General features: G+C 44.0%; 1 protein-coding gene across 9 annotated transcripts in view; it reads left to right on the top strand.

The window, feature by feature from the left end:
• The window catches only part of LOC138350766 (epidermal growth factor receptor kinase substrate 8-like), an 83,859-nt gene that overhangs the window by 38,137 nt on the left and 25,996 nt on the right, over nt 1-19,726 (top strand). For all 9 annotated transcript variants that reach the window (XM_069302103.1, XM_069302099.1, XM_069302104.1 and 6 more), the window contains exon 2: nt 19,510-19,593. In XM_069302103.1, the coding sequence (XP_069158204.1) occupies nt 19,529-19,593 (65 nt within the window). In that variant the 5' untranslated portion in view covers nt 19,510-19,528. The remainder of the gene's footprint in view (nt 1-19,509; nt 19,594-19,726) is intronic.

Below are 19,726 nucleotides of genomic sequence, written 5' to 3'. Positions count from 1 at the left end.
CCCTATGGGTGAAAATCTTTAGTTGTGTGCCCTACCTTATGGTTTGTTGAACTTGTAGCTGTTGCCTTTTAGGGTGCCCCTTTGGGAGTGCCTTCCTTATGCTATCAATGATGGTCGGTGTTGTACTCTTCGGCTAATGCAGTACTAGGCGGTGACCAGGCAACTCAAACTAGTAAAATTAATCTCTGCGATGCTAGACTTTGAATAGTTTTAATGTTAAGCTGGTGTCAGAGTTGTGGATACTGGTAAGGTTTAACGCATTTTCACGCCATGAGCCGATTCAAGAGTTGCGATTTGTAATGGTTTTGGTAAGTGCTGCTGCTGGAGGAGGAGGATATGCGCAGTAGGTGACGGGGCGCAGCCACTCTGGCAAGGGCGATGATAGATGATGGGGGAGGAGGAGGGGGGAGAGAATGACGAGGGGAAGACGGGGGGGGGGGGGGGTAGGGGGTTAGGGGGCGAGACGGAGTGAAGTAGCCACCTGAAGATTAGTTGAGGAATTTCTGCCCAGTTTCATGATCTTAGTTGTTCTATGCTCTAGTGTGGAATTTGTAGTTAATAGTATGTAATGTGTTTGTATTCTGCGAGGGTTGTGTCCCACAGTCTGGTGGCATGGTGCTGGCAGGTACGAGGCACCGCATTATCTTGCCCCTGCTCGCACCTGCTCCTCTACACCTGCCCCTGCTCGCACCTGCCCCTGCTCGCACCTGCCCCTCTGCACCTGCCCCTCTGCACCTGCCCCTGCTCGCACCTGCTCCTCTACACCTACACCTGCCCCTGCTCGCACCTGCTCTTCTACACCTGCCCCTGCTCGCACCTGCCCCTCTACACCTACACCTGCCCCTGCTCGCACCTGCTCCTCTACACCTGCCCCTGCTCGCACCTGCCCCTGCCCCTGCTCGCACCTGCTCCTCTCCACCTGCCCCTGCTCGCACCTGCCCCTCTACACCTACACCTGCCCCTGCTCGCACCTGCTCCTCTACACCTACACCTGCCCCTGCTCGCACCTGCCCCTGCCCGCACCTGCCCCTCTCCATCTACCCCTTCACCCATGCTGGAATGAATGAATGAATAAAACTATCCAAATAAAGGGCATAAGGTCGTTGTTAGAGGCTGGCCACCTTGGTCACGTCTCGCTGGCAGTGTCTCGTGTCCCACTATTGCCAGGTCGCACATTAGCACGGTGTGCGTATAGCCACGGGGACTTAAGGAGGGTCGCCACAGACGGGAGACATCTCCCGTCACGCAGGGTGTAGTCGCACCTCCACAGGTCTCCAGTATCAGCTCTTGATACTGGTAATGGCTCAAAAGAGCTACCACTTACGGGCTATTCATGCCCGTGCCACCTTTTGGATGGCTTAATCTTCATCTCTCTCTCTGAGGGTCGCCACAGACGGAGGGTTGGGGGGAACCTGTCTTAGGCAGTGCTCTAAAGGCATTGACGGTGGGCATACCTTGAATTGGTGGTGGTGGTTGGTTTCGGGGCTTAGCGTCCCCGCGGCCCGGTCATTGCCCAGGCCTCAAATAATGAGGGCAAGGCGGTGGGGTTGGATTTAATGTTCCCTGATTGACATATTCAATTTATATTTTTGTATTTAGCCAGCATTCTGTTGTTAGTGTCCCGTAGTATGGGTTGGCTTTCAATTGTGCGTGTGTCGTGTCTACAGAGGGTGGAGATTGCACGGGTATATCTGCTGCAGCTGATCACTTGCGGCCGTTCAGTACTCCCTTCAATATTCAATACTACTTCTTAATTTGGACGTGTTTGGAAACGATAATATTCTTGAACTGTGTAATTATAGCTGTCAGGGATATCTGGGAACTAACTAGCCCCCCTTGTGTGCCCCCCCCTCCCTTCCCCCTTACAAATCTCCTCCACTCTTGCCCTTGGCTCCGGTTATTATACATTAATATATCACTATGGAGGATTTTGGCCTCCACTAACCTGATCTAATTTTATTGATAACCAGAGCAGGCTAGTGATCACGTGCTCCGCTCTGACTAACTATCCTGTGAGATCGAAATTTTTAGTGTCACATAGGTTATATAGTGATACTGTCGGGTATAGGCTGGTCTGTCGGGTATAGGCTAGTCTGTCGGGTATAGGCTAGTCTGTGATCCACACTACACTGGCGGACATTGGAGGCATTATGAGGATATCCTCGAAAACACAGATTGATAATATATTGCAAAGCTCCTGGTGTACTTCGTGCCGGTAGGCCTGAAGGGTCAACGATAGAATATTGTACTACTATAGTGTGGAGATGATGACTCCCAGTTATTGCTCCGAGTTTATGCAATGAGTGTTCAAGATTGGAACCTGCAGTCCCGCGGGTAACTGCACAGCCCAACCTGATCAGGCCCAACCTGAAGTTCTAAACACCTCATTCTGTGCCTCCAGCAGGTTATCGAGATTACTGTATTTACTGTACTGTGCCTGCAGAGTTGAGCTGTTAGCGCTTGGACCCCGCTTTTCTAACCAGTCTGTTTTTCCTCTATTAAGTCTACCACATATACATTTCTAACGCGCGCGCACCAGCAAACACTATCATGAAGTGTTTGCTGTTTATCTTGTGAGGCTTTAAAGTGCTTCAAAAGCCGGTTTTAAGCTCTAGTAAATTTACTCCTGTTTTTAGTACATTGGCTGCTAGTTCGTACTATAGATTATGTATTTGCTGCGCTGTAGCTGAGCGCAGATTTAGTGATTTAGAGATAGTGGTTGTGTGTGGCAGTCAACCCGTCCTCTTATTGAACACATTAAATATTCTTACGCAGTCGACACCGGACGTACAAATTGTGGTTGTTTAAGGAACGTAAAAACCCCTTAATATTGACGCATATAGGGACTAATGAGTATCGGCTCCGGTAGGTTTGGTGGGTAGCGTGTTTTAACGTTTTGTATTTAGTTAGGCTAATCCACTGCATTTTTTACGGAGGGGGAAATAAAGATATCGGTATGTGTATGGGGGAGTATGTGTGTGGGGAAGGGGGGGGGGTTATCATGCAAGTCGGAAGAGGTGTGGGCCATCTTATGTGGTATCTGATCGTGATATCTTGAGGGGGAGATGTATATTAGGTTGGGAGGGTGTAGCTTAGTGGGGGGTGGGGGGGGGGAAGGTGAAGCATAGGGTGAGGAGAAGGGGGGGGAGGTGTAGTTTGGGGGTGGGAGACGTGGTCCAAGACACGTTGCCCCCTTACCCCCTTCCCAGTGTGTCGTGAAGGAACTAGCAGCAGCAGCGTAGCTTCAGGAATGTGATAACTGACACGAGATAAGACTGAAGATTTGAGCCCGTATTGTGTTGCCTTAGTTTGACTGTAGCAGTAAAGAATATTACTAAGATCACATTGTGGATGAGAGACTGTTGAAGTGACACAGGCGTTATCGTAGTAGGCCACGAGATAACAATGATAATAATGTAAAATGTTTGATAACATTTCTAAGAATTTGTAAAGTACTCTGATCATCTTTTGCCCGAAATGTTAAGCGTACTAGTGGCTTTAGGTATTGTATGTACTACCTCTATCTTTAAATCTAACAATGTTTGTACCGTAACTGCAACTATGTATGTACTGTTCATAAATAAATTATTATTATCTCTGCCAGAAAGGTAGACTGGGTTTACTGTTATTGGTATTTGGCTAAAAATGAACTTTTCCCCTTAAACTAGAAGTAATTTTGAATGAACAAATCCACAAGGGCCGTGACGAGGGTTCGAAACTACGTCCGAGAGCATCCTAGACGCTGCCTTAATATTACGTAGGTTTTTCATTAGGCACGCGTGTCATTCTTCCACTAGAAGGGAAATATGGATACAGTGCAAGGATTTCATGTATTTTATCATTTAATAACATGGATTTGACGACACTGTATGTACATCAGATGGCTATTCAATGCTCTGCCAGCAAGCATGAGAAATATTTCCGGTACAAAAGTGAACTGTATAATTAGATTAGACACGTTCCGGCAAGAAGTGCCGGATAAGCCGGGTTGTAGTGGTTATGTGGGCTTGCGGGCTGCACTAAGTCTATTGGACCAATTTATCAAAAGTCAAACCCGGTCACGGGCCGGGCTTGGAGTAGGACAACTCCCAGAACGCACTTCAGGTATGTTCCACGTACTTGGGAGTTGTGCACTTGCTGTAGGTGGCATCTAGAGGAGCAGTAGTCGGCCGAGGAGGATCTCGATAAGCCTCAGCAGTCAGTTCCCCACAAGGGGAAAGCAGGAAACCATCTCAAGAGTTAACCCCTATGATCCGGGGCGTCGAGGGCGAGGAACCTCTTACTCTGACATTCATAGCGAGCCAGAGGGACGGCTATCGCTCTAGCCATGACAGGTCATGATTGAGCTGCAAGTTAATTTTATGAGGTTGAGTATGACAGGTTGTGGGGGGTGGAGAGACAGGAGAAAGCTGTGTTATCATTTCTGCTGTCTTACAGAAGACAGGTGAGTGTGGGGAATCTTCCCCCTCCCCCTTCCCCTCTTCCCCCAAAGTCAGCTGGTGCATCACGTCTTGTGCTAATGACCTGGTAATCCCAGGGATATCCCTGGCGTTGTCAGGTTGGTGGTGCTCTGAACGTCTGGTTGTGGGGTATTCTTAAGGTAGTGTCTTTTCTTGAGGGGAGGGGGGGGGGGGGGTCGAATAGCCAGGCAATGTGATAGTCATTGTACGAATTCTCGCCTTGGCTATAGACACATCTGGCAGGTTTGTGAGGCCTAGCCACTACCAGAATATTCAAGATTGCAAATTCCGTGACAAACCTTTAATACATTCACTAGAACATATTGTTGAATGTGAAACCGTGAAAGATTTTAAGACCTCCTGGCCTTTATTGTACCACCAACTGTGTAACTATTTTATTGAATCTGGTGTACTGGACGACATCCTATCAATTTATCCAAAATTTACTTGTCCATGAAGAACAACTTTATTTATATTTAAATTGCATCTATTATGAACCCTTCCGTGCCCTTGTATGGCAGTGCACAATAGAAAGTTTTTACATATTCGTCCATAGAAACGTGTTTATTGTCTAATGTAGTCGATTGTAGCCATGATATGTATGTGCTTCAGCCTACAGTATTGTCCTATCGTCTTGTGTATGATCCTGTCCTGTGTGACAGTGAATACCAGCATTATCCTCACTTTGATAACACTTAATTGAAATACTCAGATTAGGTAAATTGTAATTAATTTTTGTCAATAAAGATGTTAATAATAATAACTAGAAAATGGAAGCGACTTGCGAAAGTGACGTACTGTCCCGTTTTCTGTTTTGGGTCCTCTGGCTTAGTCTGTTAGGTTAGAGTAACAGTTTTCACCAAGTTTTGAAACCTTAGGAAAACTTGCTCCTCGCCTAACCTACCAGAGGACCCAAAACTTGCTGTTTTGGGTTCATTTTCATTTGGAAAATGAATTAATATTTTTTAGTATGGTAATTTTTGGCCGTAGTGCATACGAGCGAAAAGCGACGTTACTTGTAAGAGGACGGGTTGCCAGGGTGGGTGGTACCCTCCCTCCCTCCCTCCCACCAGACACACCAGTCCAGCAATTGTAAGTCTTCAGGGAAAACCTCTAAACGTCCCGCCCCACCCTCCATCAACTCTCCTGTCTCCCTCCCCCCGTTCCTTCCCTCCCCCCGTTCCTTCCCTCCTACCTCCCTTCCTTCCCTCCTGTCTCCCTCCCTCCCTCCGTTCCTTCCCTCCTGTCTCCCTCCCTCCCTCCGTTCCTTCCCTCCTGTCTCCCTCCCTCCCTCCGTTCCTTCCCTCCTGTCTCCCTCCCTCCCTCCCTTCCTTCCCTCCTGTCTCCCTCCCTCCTACAGTTTCGTAAATCTCCCGCCTCCCTCCCTCCTACAGTTTCGTAAATCTCCCGCCTCCCTCCTCTTCCGCCTGTACACACACATGCGCACGTTCACACACGCACGAGCACACAAGCCAAGTAGACGCCAAGTTATGAGCGGGAAGTCCAGTGTAGGAGCGGGGAGGTGGCGAATGAATTACAATCAAAGTTAGTCGAGGCTGACTACATAGTTTCAAAGAGTGTAAGAAGCAAGAGATGTGATATATGAACGGCGACTAAAGAACAGCAAAAGTTGATTCTTAGTGTTGGCACATAGTTTAGTACAAACGTAAGGTCACACACAATCATACATATATGTAGATATACGTATAAAGTGGGATGCACAAACCTCATTTTTCAGGTCGAAATTTTGTATTTATATTTGATCTAAAATGAGAACTGTGACGTATGAATGTTGTATATTTTAATTTCGCGACCAGTGTGCAACTTGCTAACATTCCCCCCAACACAGTTGAATGTGTCAACCTAAGATTACTAGGTTTACTGAGTGGAACAGATTGCAAGGTGCCATGTTAATATCTAGGATCTCAGTGCTTGAAGCAAAAGTTAGGTTAGACATCCAAGTCCAAACGCAAATATTTTCGTGCCTTCTGAATCGTGTTGACCAAACCACACACTAGAGAGTGAAGGGACGACGACGACGTTTCGGTCCGTCCTGGCCCATTCTCAAGTCGATTGTGAATCTTGACCAACAAAACGAAGCAATGCTTGTAAGATACAGACAGACAGATAGACGGATGGAGAGAGGGAGGCAGTGTACACAATGTGTGTTTAAGTTTGTGAGGCGTAATAATGCCAAACAGAAGAACCTGGACTATATTTAATTATTACTCAGAAACGAAACGTGTACATATTATGTTTCCCCATAATCATGGTTGCTTTGTTTACACTTATTAAACAACTTACGATCTTGTAACCTTCGCAACACAATGTTATGGTTATAAACAACCTCTTAAGATAATAATTATTTATATAAAATGCGTATGACTCATGATAGTGAAGTATTCATAGGGGACACAATGCAAATTATAAAAGGCCAAAAGAGGTTTTATCACCTGACCTTCACCCAGCTCTTTGATAACTACGAGGTGCTGCTCGGTGACGAAGACTACTTGGCTATCAGCAGGTGCTAGAGCAGGAGGGCAGATGGTGTAGCTGAAGGTGCAGCTGTTGACATCTCTTGTCAAGGCTCCTTAACACAAAAGATAATTATTTCTTCCAAAGGTCTCTGACTCACTCACGCGACACTCTCCCGTTCTTTCATTACCTCAAGATGAAGCACGCGACGTACTGGGGGGGGGATGAATAAAAGTGTGACAGGTGAGATTGATTGATTAAGCCACCCAAGAGGTGGCACGGGCATGAATAGCCCGTAAAGTGACTACAGGGTTGTCAGTCCTATTACCAGTGCCTGGTAATTAAGATTAATACTGATTGCGGAGTGGGGGGGGGGGATGGTCTCCCGAAGAAAGTGCTTAGGTAGTGGAAAGTGAGCTGCATCCTTCAGAGGCTGTGATTGCTTCATAGTTAGAGCAGAAGATTGAAGTATTTTGGGCACAGCAGACAAGTTTTGATGAAGCCAGACGACACTTAACCTTCACTACACCACAGGGAAGACTGACCCTATGGAGTGGGGGGTATGGTGTATAGATTTTTTTTACTATAAAATGCGTTTACTGTCTATATTGGTTCACACACATCACCAATCTTTTGCCAGGTAAGTCCATTACGGGCTCACCATGGCCCGTGCTACTTGCCACGCCCTGTGCCAGGTACGTTACGGGCTCACCATAGCCCGTGCTACATGGAACTTTTGTTCCAAGTAACGAATCTTAAACAACAACAACAACTACTATATTGGTTAGGAATGTGATGGGTGTAAGTTGTCCGGGGTAGCGTGGAGTGGATTAGTAACGGAAAGTGATTAAACAGCCGCGGGGTTGGATTGTATAGTTAGTTTATCGTAGAGAGGAGAGGGGCGCTAGATTGAGTGAAGACGGAGCAGGTCCGTTTAGCAGGTTTAGATTTTAGTGATTGGCACCAAGAAAAGCCTTGAACAAGTTGGCAGAATTAACCATTTCTTAAGTGTGATGGGAATCTGGGAGCTGGAGGATGAGTTACTTGTCTTGGGTCCCGCCTCCGTCGTTGGGGCCACATTCTGCTAGTTGGGATGTGGGAATACAGAATTGACAATTAAAAGTAACGAATATACAAGACAATGTCTAATGTGACGGGTTAATTTAGCCTAGGTAGACAGAGCATGGGAGATTTGCCACCATTGCCTAATTTTTCTCTAATCCAGTTTTACAAGGAAATACTTGTTTTAAGAGATGATGAAGTTAGTTTGTTGCATAGGTAACTAAAACTGGAATTTTTACCATACTTTGGAATATTCTTGTAAAATTAGGTTATAGGGGAAACAAAATTGTTTTTGCACTCTGATGAAAAGTTCGCCCCCGTCTCGAGAAACCGCGACAAAACTGCAGTTCTAGATTTGATTGAGGGGGTTAAGAAAGGGGTTCTCTTCCCCCCCCCCTTACCAAGAAATCCACACCGAAAAAATAACCGAACAATATGCTAATAAAATCATAGAGAATTGATGTATATTACGGGGGATACAAGGTTCAAACTCCTATGAGCTCAACTTTGGGTGTCGTCCACCATAAAAAATGCGTTTTAAAATGTTAGAAAAGTACCTAGTAATCGAATTTAATCTTTTGCTGGTTGTGCACAACTCTTATCGCTCCAGCATGTAAATAATTTTGCTGATTTTTACGACTAACCAATACGACCATGACGTGTGATAAGAGTTTGACTCGTTGGACTATAATAATTTATTGACGAGGCTAGTCCTTTCTGGTTTTCTTGGTGGCTATTTTAAAGTTGTTGAATTTAAATAAAATGTATCGAGATTATAAAGCTTTCACAGGTCACCTTCAGACCAGGGCTGTTGAAGAGGTTAGATTTGAGCAAAAGTTTGAGGGTCATTATGCAAGTTTTTCTTGTACTGCTAATCCCTAAGCTGTCTTGAGGTTTTCGGGGCTTAGCGTCCCCGCGGCCCGGTCCTCGACCAGGCCCCCTTTTTGTTACACACCCCCAGGAAGCAGCCCGTAGCAGCTGTCTAACTCCCATTTAGTTAGTTATGCTGCTAACAAAGCTTAGGATTTCATTAAACTTAGTTTGACCATGTTTTTTATACAGTGGCAATGAGTGAAATTATCAGCTTACGAATACTTGAAACCAACAAGAAAAGATGGCTGTGGTATACACACAAATCACAATAGCGTGATGCATCAAATTAACAAATTCAACAAAATTGCAACAAAAGGTTGCAGTTCTTTAACCATGTCGTGGTGCAGTCGACTTGGCGCGTCTGGGATCATCCCGGACGTAGGTTCGAACCCTCATCACAGCCCTTGTGGATTTGTTCATGTCTGTGGTCATAATACCCTTACGAGAAGTCAGTCATTAGTGTAAAGTGGTATTTATTTAAGAAGTTTCAGGGTTAAAAAGTACACTTGGAATTGCTGGAAACCCTTTATCATTTGTGTATTACATCCGTCTAGGTCAAGGGGGACGGACAGTGGAGCATTGTCTTGAATTTACATAAAGTTAACATGCCTCTATAGATGTGAAACTTTATTAATAGGTTACCGAAGTTAAGGAGGTTGTCAACACACACTTTGTGTGTAGATACTGTCCTTGAGTCAGAACTTTGGGGACTGCTGTTAGTCATTCCACAACGTTATCGATACTAATTAGAAGCGAGTTTTATCTGACGCTTGTTTTCAATGGTAGGAGCTTATCTCCTTCACCATTGGACTATCTTATCGTAATCATGATTGTTAAGAATCAAGATGTCATAAACTTCTGGGAAATGTGGAAGAATTTTGTGTTAATTCTAAGAGTAATTTAGTTCGTGGAGACATATAAAAGGTCTGTGAACTTGGTTGGGTCTTGGGGGCATATCCGGTGATGCCAAGCTAACTTTGTGGTTGAGGACCCTGGACCATTCTCCATCGACTTGAGAATGGTCCAGGACGGACCGAAACGTCGTCGTCCCTTCATTTTCTAGTGTGTGGATTGGTCAACATACTTCAGCCACGTTATTGTGACTCGTCGCCTGCTTGTGGTTGAGGCATTGTTGTGGATCCCGTCACGTCTGTTAGAACCTGAAGACGGCTGATGTTGTTTATTGGAAGGGGGGGGGGGTTAGTTTGTTGGAGACGGTATGTACTCGGTTTGTTTACAGGGTCGAGCAGTAGCTCCGTATTAAAGAGCAAGCCTTTGTCTCCTGGTCACTTGTGCAATGTCTTGCGTTCCTCATATTTCTCGTTGTATTAGCTTTCCAAGTTAGTGACTCGGCCCGTCCTTTTGAGGGTTCCCAACGTCACTATACTGAGGAATTAAATTGTCCGAACCGAACCGAGGACCCACGAATAGAAAACGGGACCTGTCAATTTTTCGAGCAAATTATTTTCAGTGTATATTTTTTGGGGGAAGAGGGTGTCAAAATGCGATATTCTAATAGAGTAGACGGATTCAATTTCGGATGTATTTGCCACTACTGTTTCCTCTTGTTCGTTCCATTTACTTGACTCTTGTGCTGATTTTCCAGACGTCTGTCATTTCTGATCTCCAGCTTCCACTCTCGTGTTCTGGTATGCAGTTTATCGTGTCAACATTGTTCGGTCGTGTAGTTGTAATTTTGTATGCCCAGTGATCAGTCTTGCCTTCAACGTGGCGAGTTTGTGCTCGCTCTGCCTTTCACAGTAGGTAGAGTTCCTGCTGCTGTGGAACAAGTATAGTTGTGTATAGTTCTGTATTTTTCTTTTATATATATTACGCTACACACACACACTACACCGCATCTGTTTGCCATAGCTAATTTTTCTAGAGCTTTAATCCTCTTGTCGAACTTTTTTGAGGTATTCAAAGATCTGTGTACCGACCTCTGAATCCACAAAGCTAGCTTGCACCTCATCACCTTGAGAGTACACTTTTCGGCTTCGTTTCCCCCTAGGAAAGTGGCTTCCCTAGTGGCTTCGATATTCACTAGGCTATCCTTAATCGTCACCGTGTCTTTCTCCCAAACGTTAGTCTGAGGCTGTCGTTGTCTTTCCACTGTGTCATCCTTGTTCCTGCTGTGTGATCTTGCCTTCCTTCGGATCTTGGTTTACCTTGCTTATGGGTGCCGGCTTGGAATCTCACACGGGGCTTCATAGGACACAGAAATGAAAATTTAAATTGAAATAAGTTTATTGAGGTAAAATACACACAAAGGGATGAGGTAGCTCAAGCTATTCTCACCCCGTTCAGTACATCGTGTTAATACATACATAGGCACACATCACAAGCAATAAACATATTACCGAACATTCTGAGAGATAAACATATATATTTCCTCCTTTACACAAGTAAGGGACACAGAGGAACCAGCATTATGGATGCCTCTACAATTGCAGCAAGATGGCAAAAAATTTTCCCCTTTGTCAATCCTGACTCTCGCAAGTCATACTACTTATCATAATACCGACATCTGGGGTCAAACTGGCATTTCCAAGCCGTATGTCCCCAACGAGAACATTTCATGCATAATATAGGCTACTCAATATATTGCGCCACTTTCCTGTGTACAAAGTATTTGTCCTTGAACAAAGTCTTTCTGGAGCTTCGTCCTTTAAGAGGGTAACACTGACCGTTTTTCGCCACATACAATGTTCCTCTTGGCCCCACACAACACTTTCAATGTTGAGATGAAGAAATTCAGGATCAATGTCGGATACTTGAAAACAATAACTTAGTGTAGATTATTCCCACTTCAGGAGTAACCAAAACAGTCTTAAATCAGTCAGTCGTTAAATGTTCCACTGCCTCTTCTGTCCCAACCGTTAAGTAGGGCCAGTGAACACTCTCCTTAAATAATGGTTAATATTCACCAAATTTCTTGGCCAGTTGAATGGTCAACTCCAAATTCTGATGAAAAGTTAGTAGACATGTTGAGGGTAATAGCAGCCGCTTCCATCCATTATTCTGTGCCTCTTGCTGTATGTGGTCCTGTTGCATACTTCAGGAGGTGGGATTTTCTTGCCGAGTTTGTATAGATCTTTGAAACCCAGGTTCCGTCTGTGGTCAGTCACTACACTTCTGTGGTCATTCATCACTGTTAGCATCACTTAACTCTGCGTACATTTTTCCGTTGTTGTCTCCTGGTCATTGCTACCTGAAAAGAACTGGAATCATCTTGTCCATCACCCATCAAAGTCACTGGATCACAAGTTCACAACTTTCTAGAGCACTCAAAGCCGCACCCTTCCTCCACCACGGCTGGGATAGAACTCCTCGCGTCCACCATGGGATTGATGGCCTTCCCTCCAACATTGTCTATGAACTTAACTGAATCTCGAGCCTTAGCTGGCCTCCACAACTACCAGACTGACACGATGACCCACGTTCGCGTTATTATCTTTTAGGTGATTGGGGTTAGTGTGTAGATATGGAACGAGACACGATTTCATAACCAAGAGGAATTTTGTGCGGTTATTAGCAGGATCTGGGAAGTATTTGTCGACGAATAAGTGTATAGGTGAATAGCGGAGAGGCCGTGTCAGGATAAGAGGGTGGATGGATCTGGGTGAAGGTGCTTGCAACATTCTTCGTGCTTCCTGTCCCACATTCTTTCTAACCTCCTGTTTGTTCAGTGTTATCACCACCAGATACCTCAGGTTTATCACGCGTGATGAGTAGCCTACTCGTCACCTGAGTAGCCTGAGTAGAGAGTAGTAGAGTAGAGGGAGTGTCAGAGGTGCACTTCCTCACTGCACCTTAGCAAGGCCATGCAGCACTTGGCCCAGTTGATTTTCGTTATTATTACTGCTGTCGGTGGCTGCTGGTTTATTGTACACCCCATACTCCTTCAGCGAACGGTTAAGGGATAGCATAGAGATCAAGGGTCATAGTGTGGAATATCACATTTCCTTGAGAGTGAGTCTCCAGCCTTTCTCACAGTACCTTGGGTATTAAAAAATACCCATTTAAATAGATTAACTTCATTGGCTATGTGTTTACAAAATTTTATTCCCTACCTTATAAAGTTCGGCAATAATACCTTTTTTTATATATGTACTTTATAAACGGTTCAAAAAGATAAATTTTAAATTAGTAAAGTGTCTTTGAATTTTGTGTATTGTGTATTTTCATCTTCATTACCATAATAGTTTAAAGTTGTCACTTGCTTCAAATTGTGCAGGTTTTACTCTTAAAATATATAAGATAATTTTGGTTTATCATTGTTATCAGTTTACAATTAATTGGCCCACCTGTTAGGGACAGGAAGCCCATGTCTAGAATTATCAAAGTCCAATGAGCCAAGGGCTTAGCTGTCTGTGTGGTCACCTGGCCAGTTACTGGCTACACTCGAGGTGTTTGACAGACGGGCGCATGCGCTGCACCACGCCATTGTGTTAGGCCCCCAGAGGTCCCCCCTCCCTCCCTCAGTGCCTTCACTCTCACAACACCTCACCACCACCACCTCCTGGTATATACATTTCTGATCTCTCGCTAAACAACAACAAAAATCTAGATCTAGTTACAAGATCTAAAAATCTAGTTACCTGGCACAGGAACGGGGCTGTAAGTTCACTACGGGCTCACCATAGTTCGTGCCATTTGGAACTTTTGATCAGAGTAGCTGAATCTAAATCATCTCGCTACATTTCACGACCAAAGATCACATTCACTCCAAAAATCTAACACGTGCTGCCACGCCCGTGCCACCGCTTGGGTGGCTTAATCTTCCTCAATCAATGAATCTCGCTACGAACCTCTCGTCCTTTCTAGCAAAATCGACGACATTACAATCAATTTATAGTTAATGCTACCACAACCACCATTTTGTACAATTACAGCTGCCATTAGAACCGGATTATGCAACCAGAGTCGGTTACTGCCACAATCACCACTACATGCTGTTCGTTTCACAAGCGCCGACACTCATCGTGTCCTCTGTTATTACGAGGCGTTGTTATAACGGCACTCCCTGTACTTGCTTCACAACACTGTTCACAGCAAGAGATGGCCAACCCGGGGACGTGCCTCATTTGGTCTCCTACGATGGCCCAAATGGTTGAACACTCCTGCTTCCAGTGCTGGTGGTGCTTATTCAATTTCCTGTTTCTCCTGTCCTTTCCACTACTTTGGTGAAACTGGTCGCGTACTCTTAATGACCCGATATCAGGAACGCACAAGAAGTGTTAAACTTGGTGACACCAACGAGGCTGTCTTCGGTCATGCTAGGGTTTCCAGTAGTTTTGGAATGGTTTTGTTCCACATAAAATCTTAACTGCTTCGTGTCTACGGAGAAACGGTCTTGTTGAATCGGCTTTCATTCACGTGCCCAACACGAACGTTCGTCTTGGCTTTGGTGATAACTTTTGTCTTTCTCTGTACATGGTTGTGTTCTAATCCTCTTATGAAGCATGCTGTGACTTGCCTCTCCACCCTCTCCGTCCTACCAGTGTAGTTTGTCCTTCCTCCCCTGATGATTGATTGATTAAGATTAAGCCACCCAAGAGGTGGCACGGGCATGAATAGCCCGTAAGTGGTGGCCCTTTTGAGCCATTACCAGTATCAAAAGCTGATACTGGAGACCTGTGGAGGTGCGACTGCACCCTGCGTGACTGACGGGAGATGTCTCCAGTGCCTTCCTCCCCCTTCCTGCTCAGTCTTCTTGCTTGACTTTTTCCCCCCCACTTACACCTCGCTTCCTCTCACCTCGGCTCTTCCCCTGCCTTGTAATGGCTTTCTTCCCTCTCAGTTTGGACTTGTTACAAGTCCAGGACGGACCGAAATGTCGTCACTTTAGTTTTTAGCCATGTTGAGATTATACCATGCACAAATTATACTACTGGCTTTTAGAGTCGAAGCTTCTAACATCATTAGGCTGGTGTTGGCACAAATGACTTTGTTCGCCTCTAGTAAGTCCGTATGTAATATTTGGTGAACCCATTGTGTTGACTTACGTGTGCTCTAGCATGTGAGTGGGGTGAGAGGGGGGGGGGATTGTTTGAGAGTATATGGGTGTATGTATATATAAATATATTAATCTATCGCTTTGTATCTTATCAGATAGGTCGAGTATTGTCATAGTTTTTGTGACCCGTAACCACAGTGATTAGGTCGTGTGGGACTTTGTTTCATAATATGAACAGTTATGTAAGTTTTGTGTGGTTTTTCTCCATCAGAATTGTTGGTAAAGGGTTTTATTTATGAATCTGAGAAATATTTGTTGCTTAGGTATATACTTTGTGTTTGCTTGATAATACTGCAACCCGTCATCCTAATAGTGCATCGCGGTTTGACGTATACGCAACCTAAGGGCCCAATATCATCGTAATAGAAATGTTAGCGGCTCGCCTAATTGACATGTAAAGATGTACCTGAGGCTTTGTTTACATTTAATAAACGGTTAATGAGCTATGAAGCTCTCAAGAGCCTGCCTTTTTTTTAACAATCTTGGATTATGAATTTTTGAAACTCGTAAGCTGTTTAATATAAACAGTGCCGCCATTCTTGTTGAAAAATGCACAGGTTTTGGAAGTGGAATCCCTAAGGCTTGGTGACTTGTCCTGGACAGTTTGGGCTTAGGACATCACCTAAGGAGCGGCGATTGAAATTGAATTGAAATTGAAATAAGTTTATTGAGGTAAAATACACACAAAGGGATGAGGTAGCTCAAGCTATTCTCACCCCGTTCAGTACATCGTGTTAATACATATATACACATCACAAACAATGAACATATTACCAAACATTCTGAGAGCGGCGGTTGAGGTCCAGTGTAGTGCAGACTGTCTGAGGTGGTGTGCCTCGCTGAAGGTCACTTGCTCATCGGTTGGCAGTACTCTGGCACGTCTGGTCAACACCCTTCATGGTCCTGCTCGCTGGCTTAGACGGTGTCTGACCTAAATTCCTTCATGGAGTGTAGTTGTTGACTTCAGCCAGGTACCTTGTACTCCAACTGTCTCAAAGCACTCAACATATCTTCGCTGGAAAGGAGACGAGCGGCATCACACAATACATGTATATACACGGTGGATATTGAAATGCCATACTGGAGCGAGAGATGATATAACATGCAGGATAGACTGGGTGAAGAGTTCGTGCCAGAGGTATAATCAGAAAACACTGTCAGCATCACAAATCCTCGGCTCTTTAAGGTCCACCTTATTATCCTCTTTGATATCTTCTCATAAGACAAATTGGCGGAATAAGAATGTAGTGTTAATAAAGACCTAGATAGTCGCTGCAGGAAGTACAGGACAAGTCAGGTTGTAATGGACATGTGGGCCTGCAGAATGGTCAAAGCATCGTGCACGATGGACCAAGTTATAGTATTAATGTCTTATTATTATCGCAACAATAAGTGTGTATACATGGCCATATCTTGTAACGAGGAATACAGCGTATACATAGTTACTGACGCTCACACGCTGGTCAGGGTGTTGGGGGGGGGGGGAGGGAGTGCTTCCAGTGCAGTTGTTCATGTTCTTTTATTATGGGCGCCGCGTACTGTGATGGACCAAAGCACACCTGGAGGAGGAGTGTCCCTCCTCCACGTGTAGGTGTGTGTCGCCTGGAGGTGTCAGATCGAGGCCACAGGCCACAGGGTGTGTGTGTGTGTGTGTGAGATCGAGGTGGGGGAGAATTCTGATGCTTCCCATCCTATCCCATCCTCACCTCCTCCTTAAACCCCATCAGTCTCTCGCCAAACCTTCCTACCTCGCCTGCCAATTTTCTAACTCAGGATGTCAATTGTTTCAAGATTGTGTTGTGCGGCACACAATCCCCAGCTGTGCTCTCACGCTCCCGCGGGCTGGGGAGGGCTGGACTGGACGCGTGTTTGGGATAGGGAATGAGTGTATAAACTATAAAGTAATTGTGTATGGCTTGGGTTAGTACATGTACAGACTCTTGATTACAGTCTTGCAGAAGTATGTTGGTGTAAGAGAGGTGCTGTAAAGTTGCCGCCCAGTTGGGTGGGTGTGGAGTGTTACGTACCCTTATAAGATACGTAAGTGAATATATTAATATGTACATTTATAATTGTATGTAAATTACAAGCATGTATATTATTATACTTATGTTCTATACAAATGCACATTCATGTTACAGTGTTGGCGTTAGGCCCAGCGTATCGTGGGAATGATTGTTTATTTCTTTGTGTGATCAGTTTTCCCACGGGAACTAATAATTTATATGTGATCATAAGTGGGTAACAGTGAAATAATAATTGAGTGAACTGTATCTGGCAAATTGTCGTGGGATCGTCCGTTGCTGGGGTGTGCAGGCCATTATGCTATTCTGTATGCATATTTTAATTACTATGTAAAGAACTATTACCTTTTGTTTGTGTATATCAAAATGTACTAATTATTCCTTAAGTTAGTTTAAGATTACTCTTGTCACAATGTAGTGCTCCATTGTTGAAATATTAATAATTGTAACTTTGGCAATTTATTCGCGGGGCGAGGCAATCTGTTTTGATTCTCGCGTGATCTTGTTTAGTAGCTGAGCAGAAGCCAGGGAGAGAACAACATTTTGGAGATAAGTCATTCTTTTGTTCTATAATAGCCATACTTATATATTATTAATTTAATGTCTGGAAGTACAGTGATATTTTTTAATGTGATATATATTGTGACCATATAATCATCTGTTTGCTTTTGAGATTTATTTAATATAATATTATATATGTATCTTAGTCTTTATTCTTCAGTCCTATGAAGATTCTATTTTATGCTCATTACCTGTCAAGGGGTTATACTGGGGATTCGCTATTGAGAACAGCAGTTGTGTCGTATCCCTAGACTTATTAAAGTTGGCTGCTGTAGGATCACGAGCCTTAACGTACGATAGGTAACATGGAGCAGGATTAGTAACTGTGTGACTCGCCATACATGTAAACTGCCTTGTATGGTGACTGTTGTGAGCCTCTTGTTGAATCACGTGATGTAAAAAGATTGATCTGTATGTATTTGTGTACATGTATGTATATTGTGACGGTAACGCGTTGGTGTTCGGCTGTTCAAAAGCTAGGGGTATGGCCTCGTCACATATAGAAAAAAAAATAGAAAATCTGGAACTTCGTCTGTGGTAAGGTAAGGAGAAGACACACAAAACACAAGTAAATTTTAACAATGAAATTTTAATTACGTTAAAGAAAGCAAAACATGAATAAAATGGACATACAAATTCGTATAATAAAATCAATCAAAGTAATAAGAATAATCAAATGGCAAAATGAAAAGTTACGTTAAGACAAGTGAACAAATAACAAGTGTATGGCAAACAAAGTAAATAGGTGCCGGAATATTGGCTTCAAGCTATCACTTCTCTTAGTACACGTAAGCCTGGGGCTTAGTCTACCAACGAGACGTGTTAACTTGTCGAAAGCACAGGATATTCTGAAGACTGAGGTCGTGGCGGCCCCAGACATCAAGTAGTATGGTGGGTAGAGTGCAGTTGCAGCCGGACCTGCAGCCAATCAGCGACGAGCAGGAGACAAGACAGGTAGTTTGGCGGTTTGAGGTGGAGCAGGTGTTCCTGGCTGCATACGTTTTGCGCTCTGGCAAACCTTGCTGGTGTTGTCATTGTTGGATTTTTCTTCCATAGTAGTTTTATATAGATGTTTATATCGACGTCTTTTGGAGGGAAGAGCAGGCTCAATCTCTTGAAGGAGATTATCGTCACACACACACACATATATATATATATATATATATATATATATATATATATATATATATATATATATATATATATATATATATATAATATATATATATATAAATATATAATATATATATATATAAATGTACGTACGTGTGTCTGTCTGTATACATGTCACTTGTATGTATGGAATCGGATAATTGTCAAATTGTATAGCATTTTCATGACATTAACATGACTACTGCTGCACGATTGCATTCACGCAAGAATCCTTTATTAGCGAAATATTCCCCTAGCAATTTTAGTTAATTGGTAAGTAGTCAGTATTAAACAACAAACTGATGCTCTTGTCAAGACAGTACTTAAAACGATATGGTTTATGTACAAAATATGAACTTTTAGCAAACATTCCAGTGTATCCAATTGGCAGATAAAGCGGTATAGGACTTAAATCTAGGCCTAATATATTACACAAGTGTAATATACCACTTGCAGCATAACTGCTTGCTTGATCCCTGCTTGATGGGGGTTCTGGGAGTTGTTCTACTCCCCAAGTCCGGCCCGAGGCCAGGCTTGACTCGAGAGAGCTTGGCTACCAGGCTATTGCTTGAAGCGGCCCTCAGGCCCACATATCCACCATAGCCCGGTTGGTCCGGCACTCCTTGGAGAAAATTATCTAGTATTATTATCTATAAATTATTATTTAGTATATTATATAATTTTATCATTTTAGATAAAGTGCTGCACTTTTTTTTTTTTTTGGGGGGGGGGTGTTGCCGCGACGCGTCCTGGATGGAAGTGTGGCGGGCGGTTGTGTTGTAGTGTGAGATTGATTGAAGATTAAGCCACCCGAGAGGTGGCACGGGCATGAATAGCCCGTAATGTAGTGTGAGGTGACCTCATGTATGCTCTGGTGTTGCAGGGTGTGAGGACGCAGCGACATGAACGGCGTGGGCAACGGCTACTACCGCGACGACCAGTGGGACGAGGTCTCCCGCGCCTCCAGGTCCGTCTCTCATTATTCCAACCCTTCCTCCACATAAATAAATGTCCATAGTTACTATGATTGGAATGTGCAAAATGTTGTACTTGTGCCCAACAAATTCCACCTTTGATCAAATCCACAAGGGACGTGACGA

This window comes from Procambarus clarkii, chromosome 47, assembly GCF_040958095.1.
Source record: "Procambarus clarkii isolate CNS0578487 chromosome 47, FALCON_Pclarkii_2.0, whole genome shotgun sequence".
Classification (NCBI taxonomy): Eukaryota; Metazoa; Arthropoda; class Malacostraca; order Decapoda; family Cambaridae; genus Procambarus; species Procambarus clarkii.
This window is presented reverse-complemented; position numbering and strand designations above follow the sequence as displayed.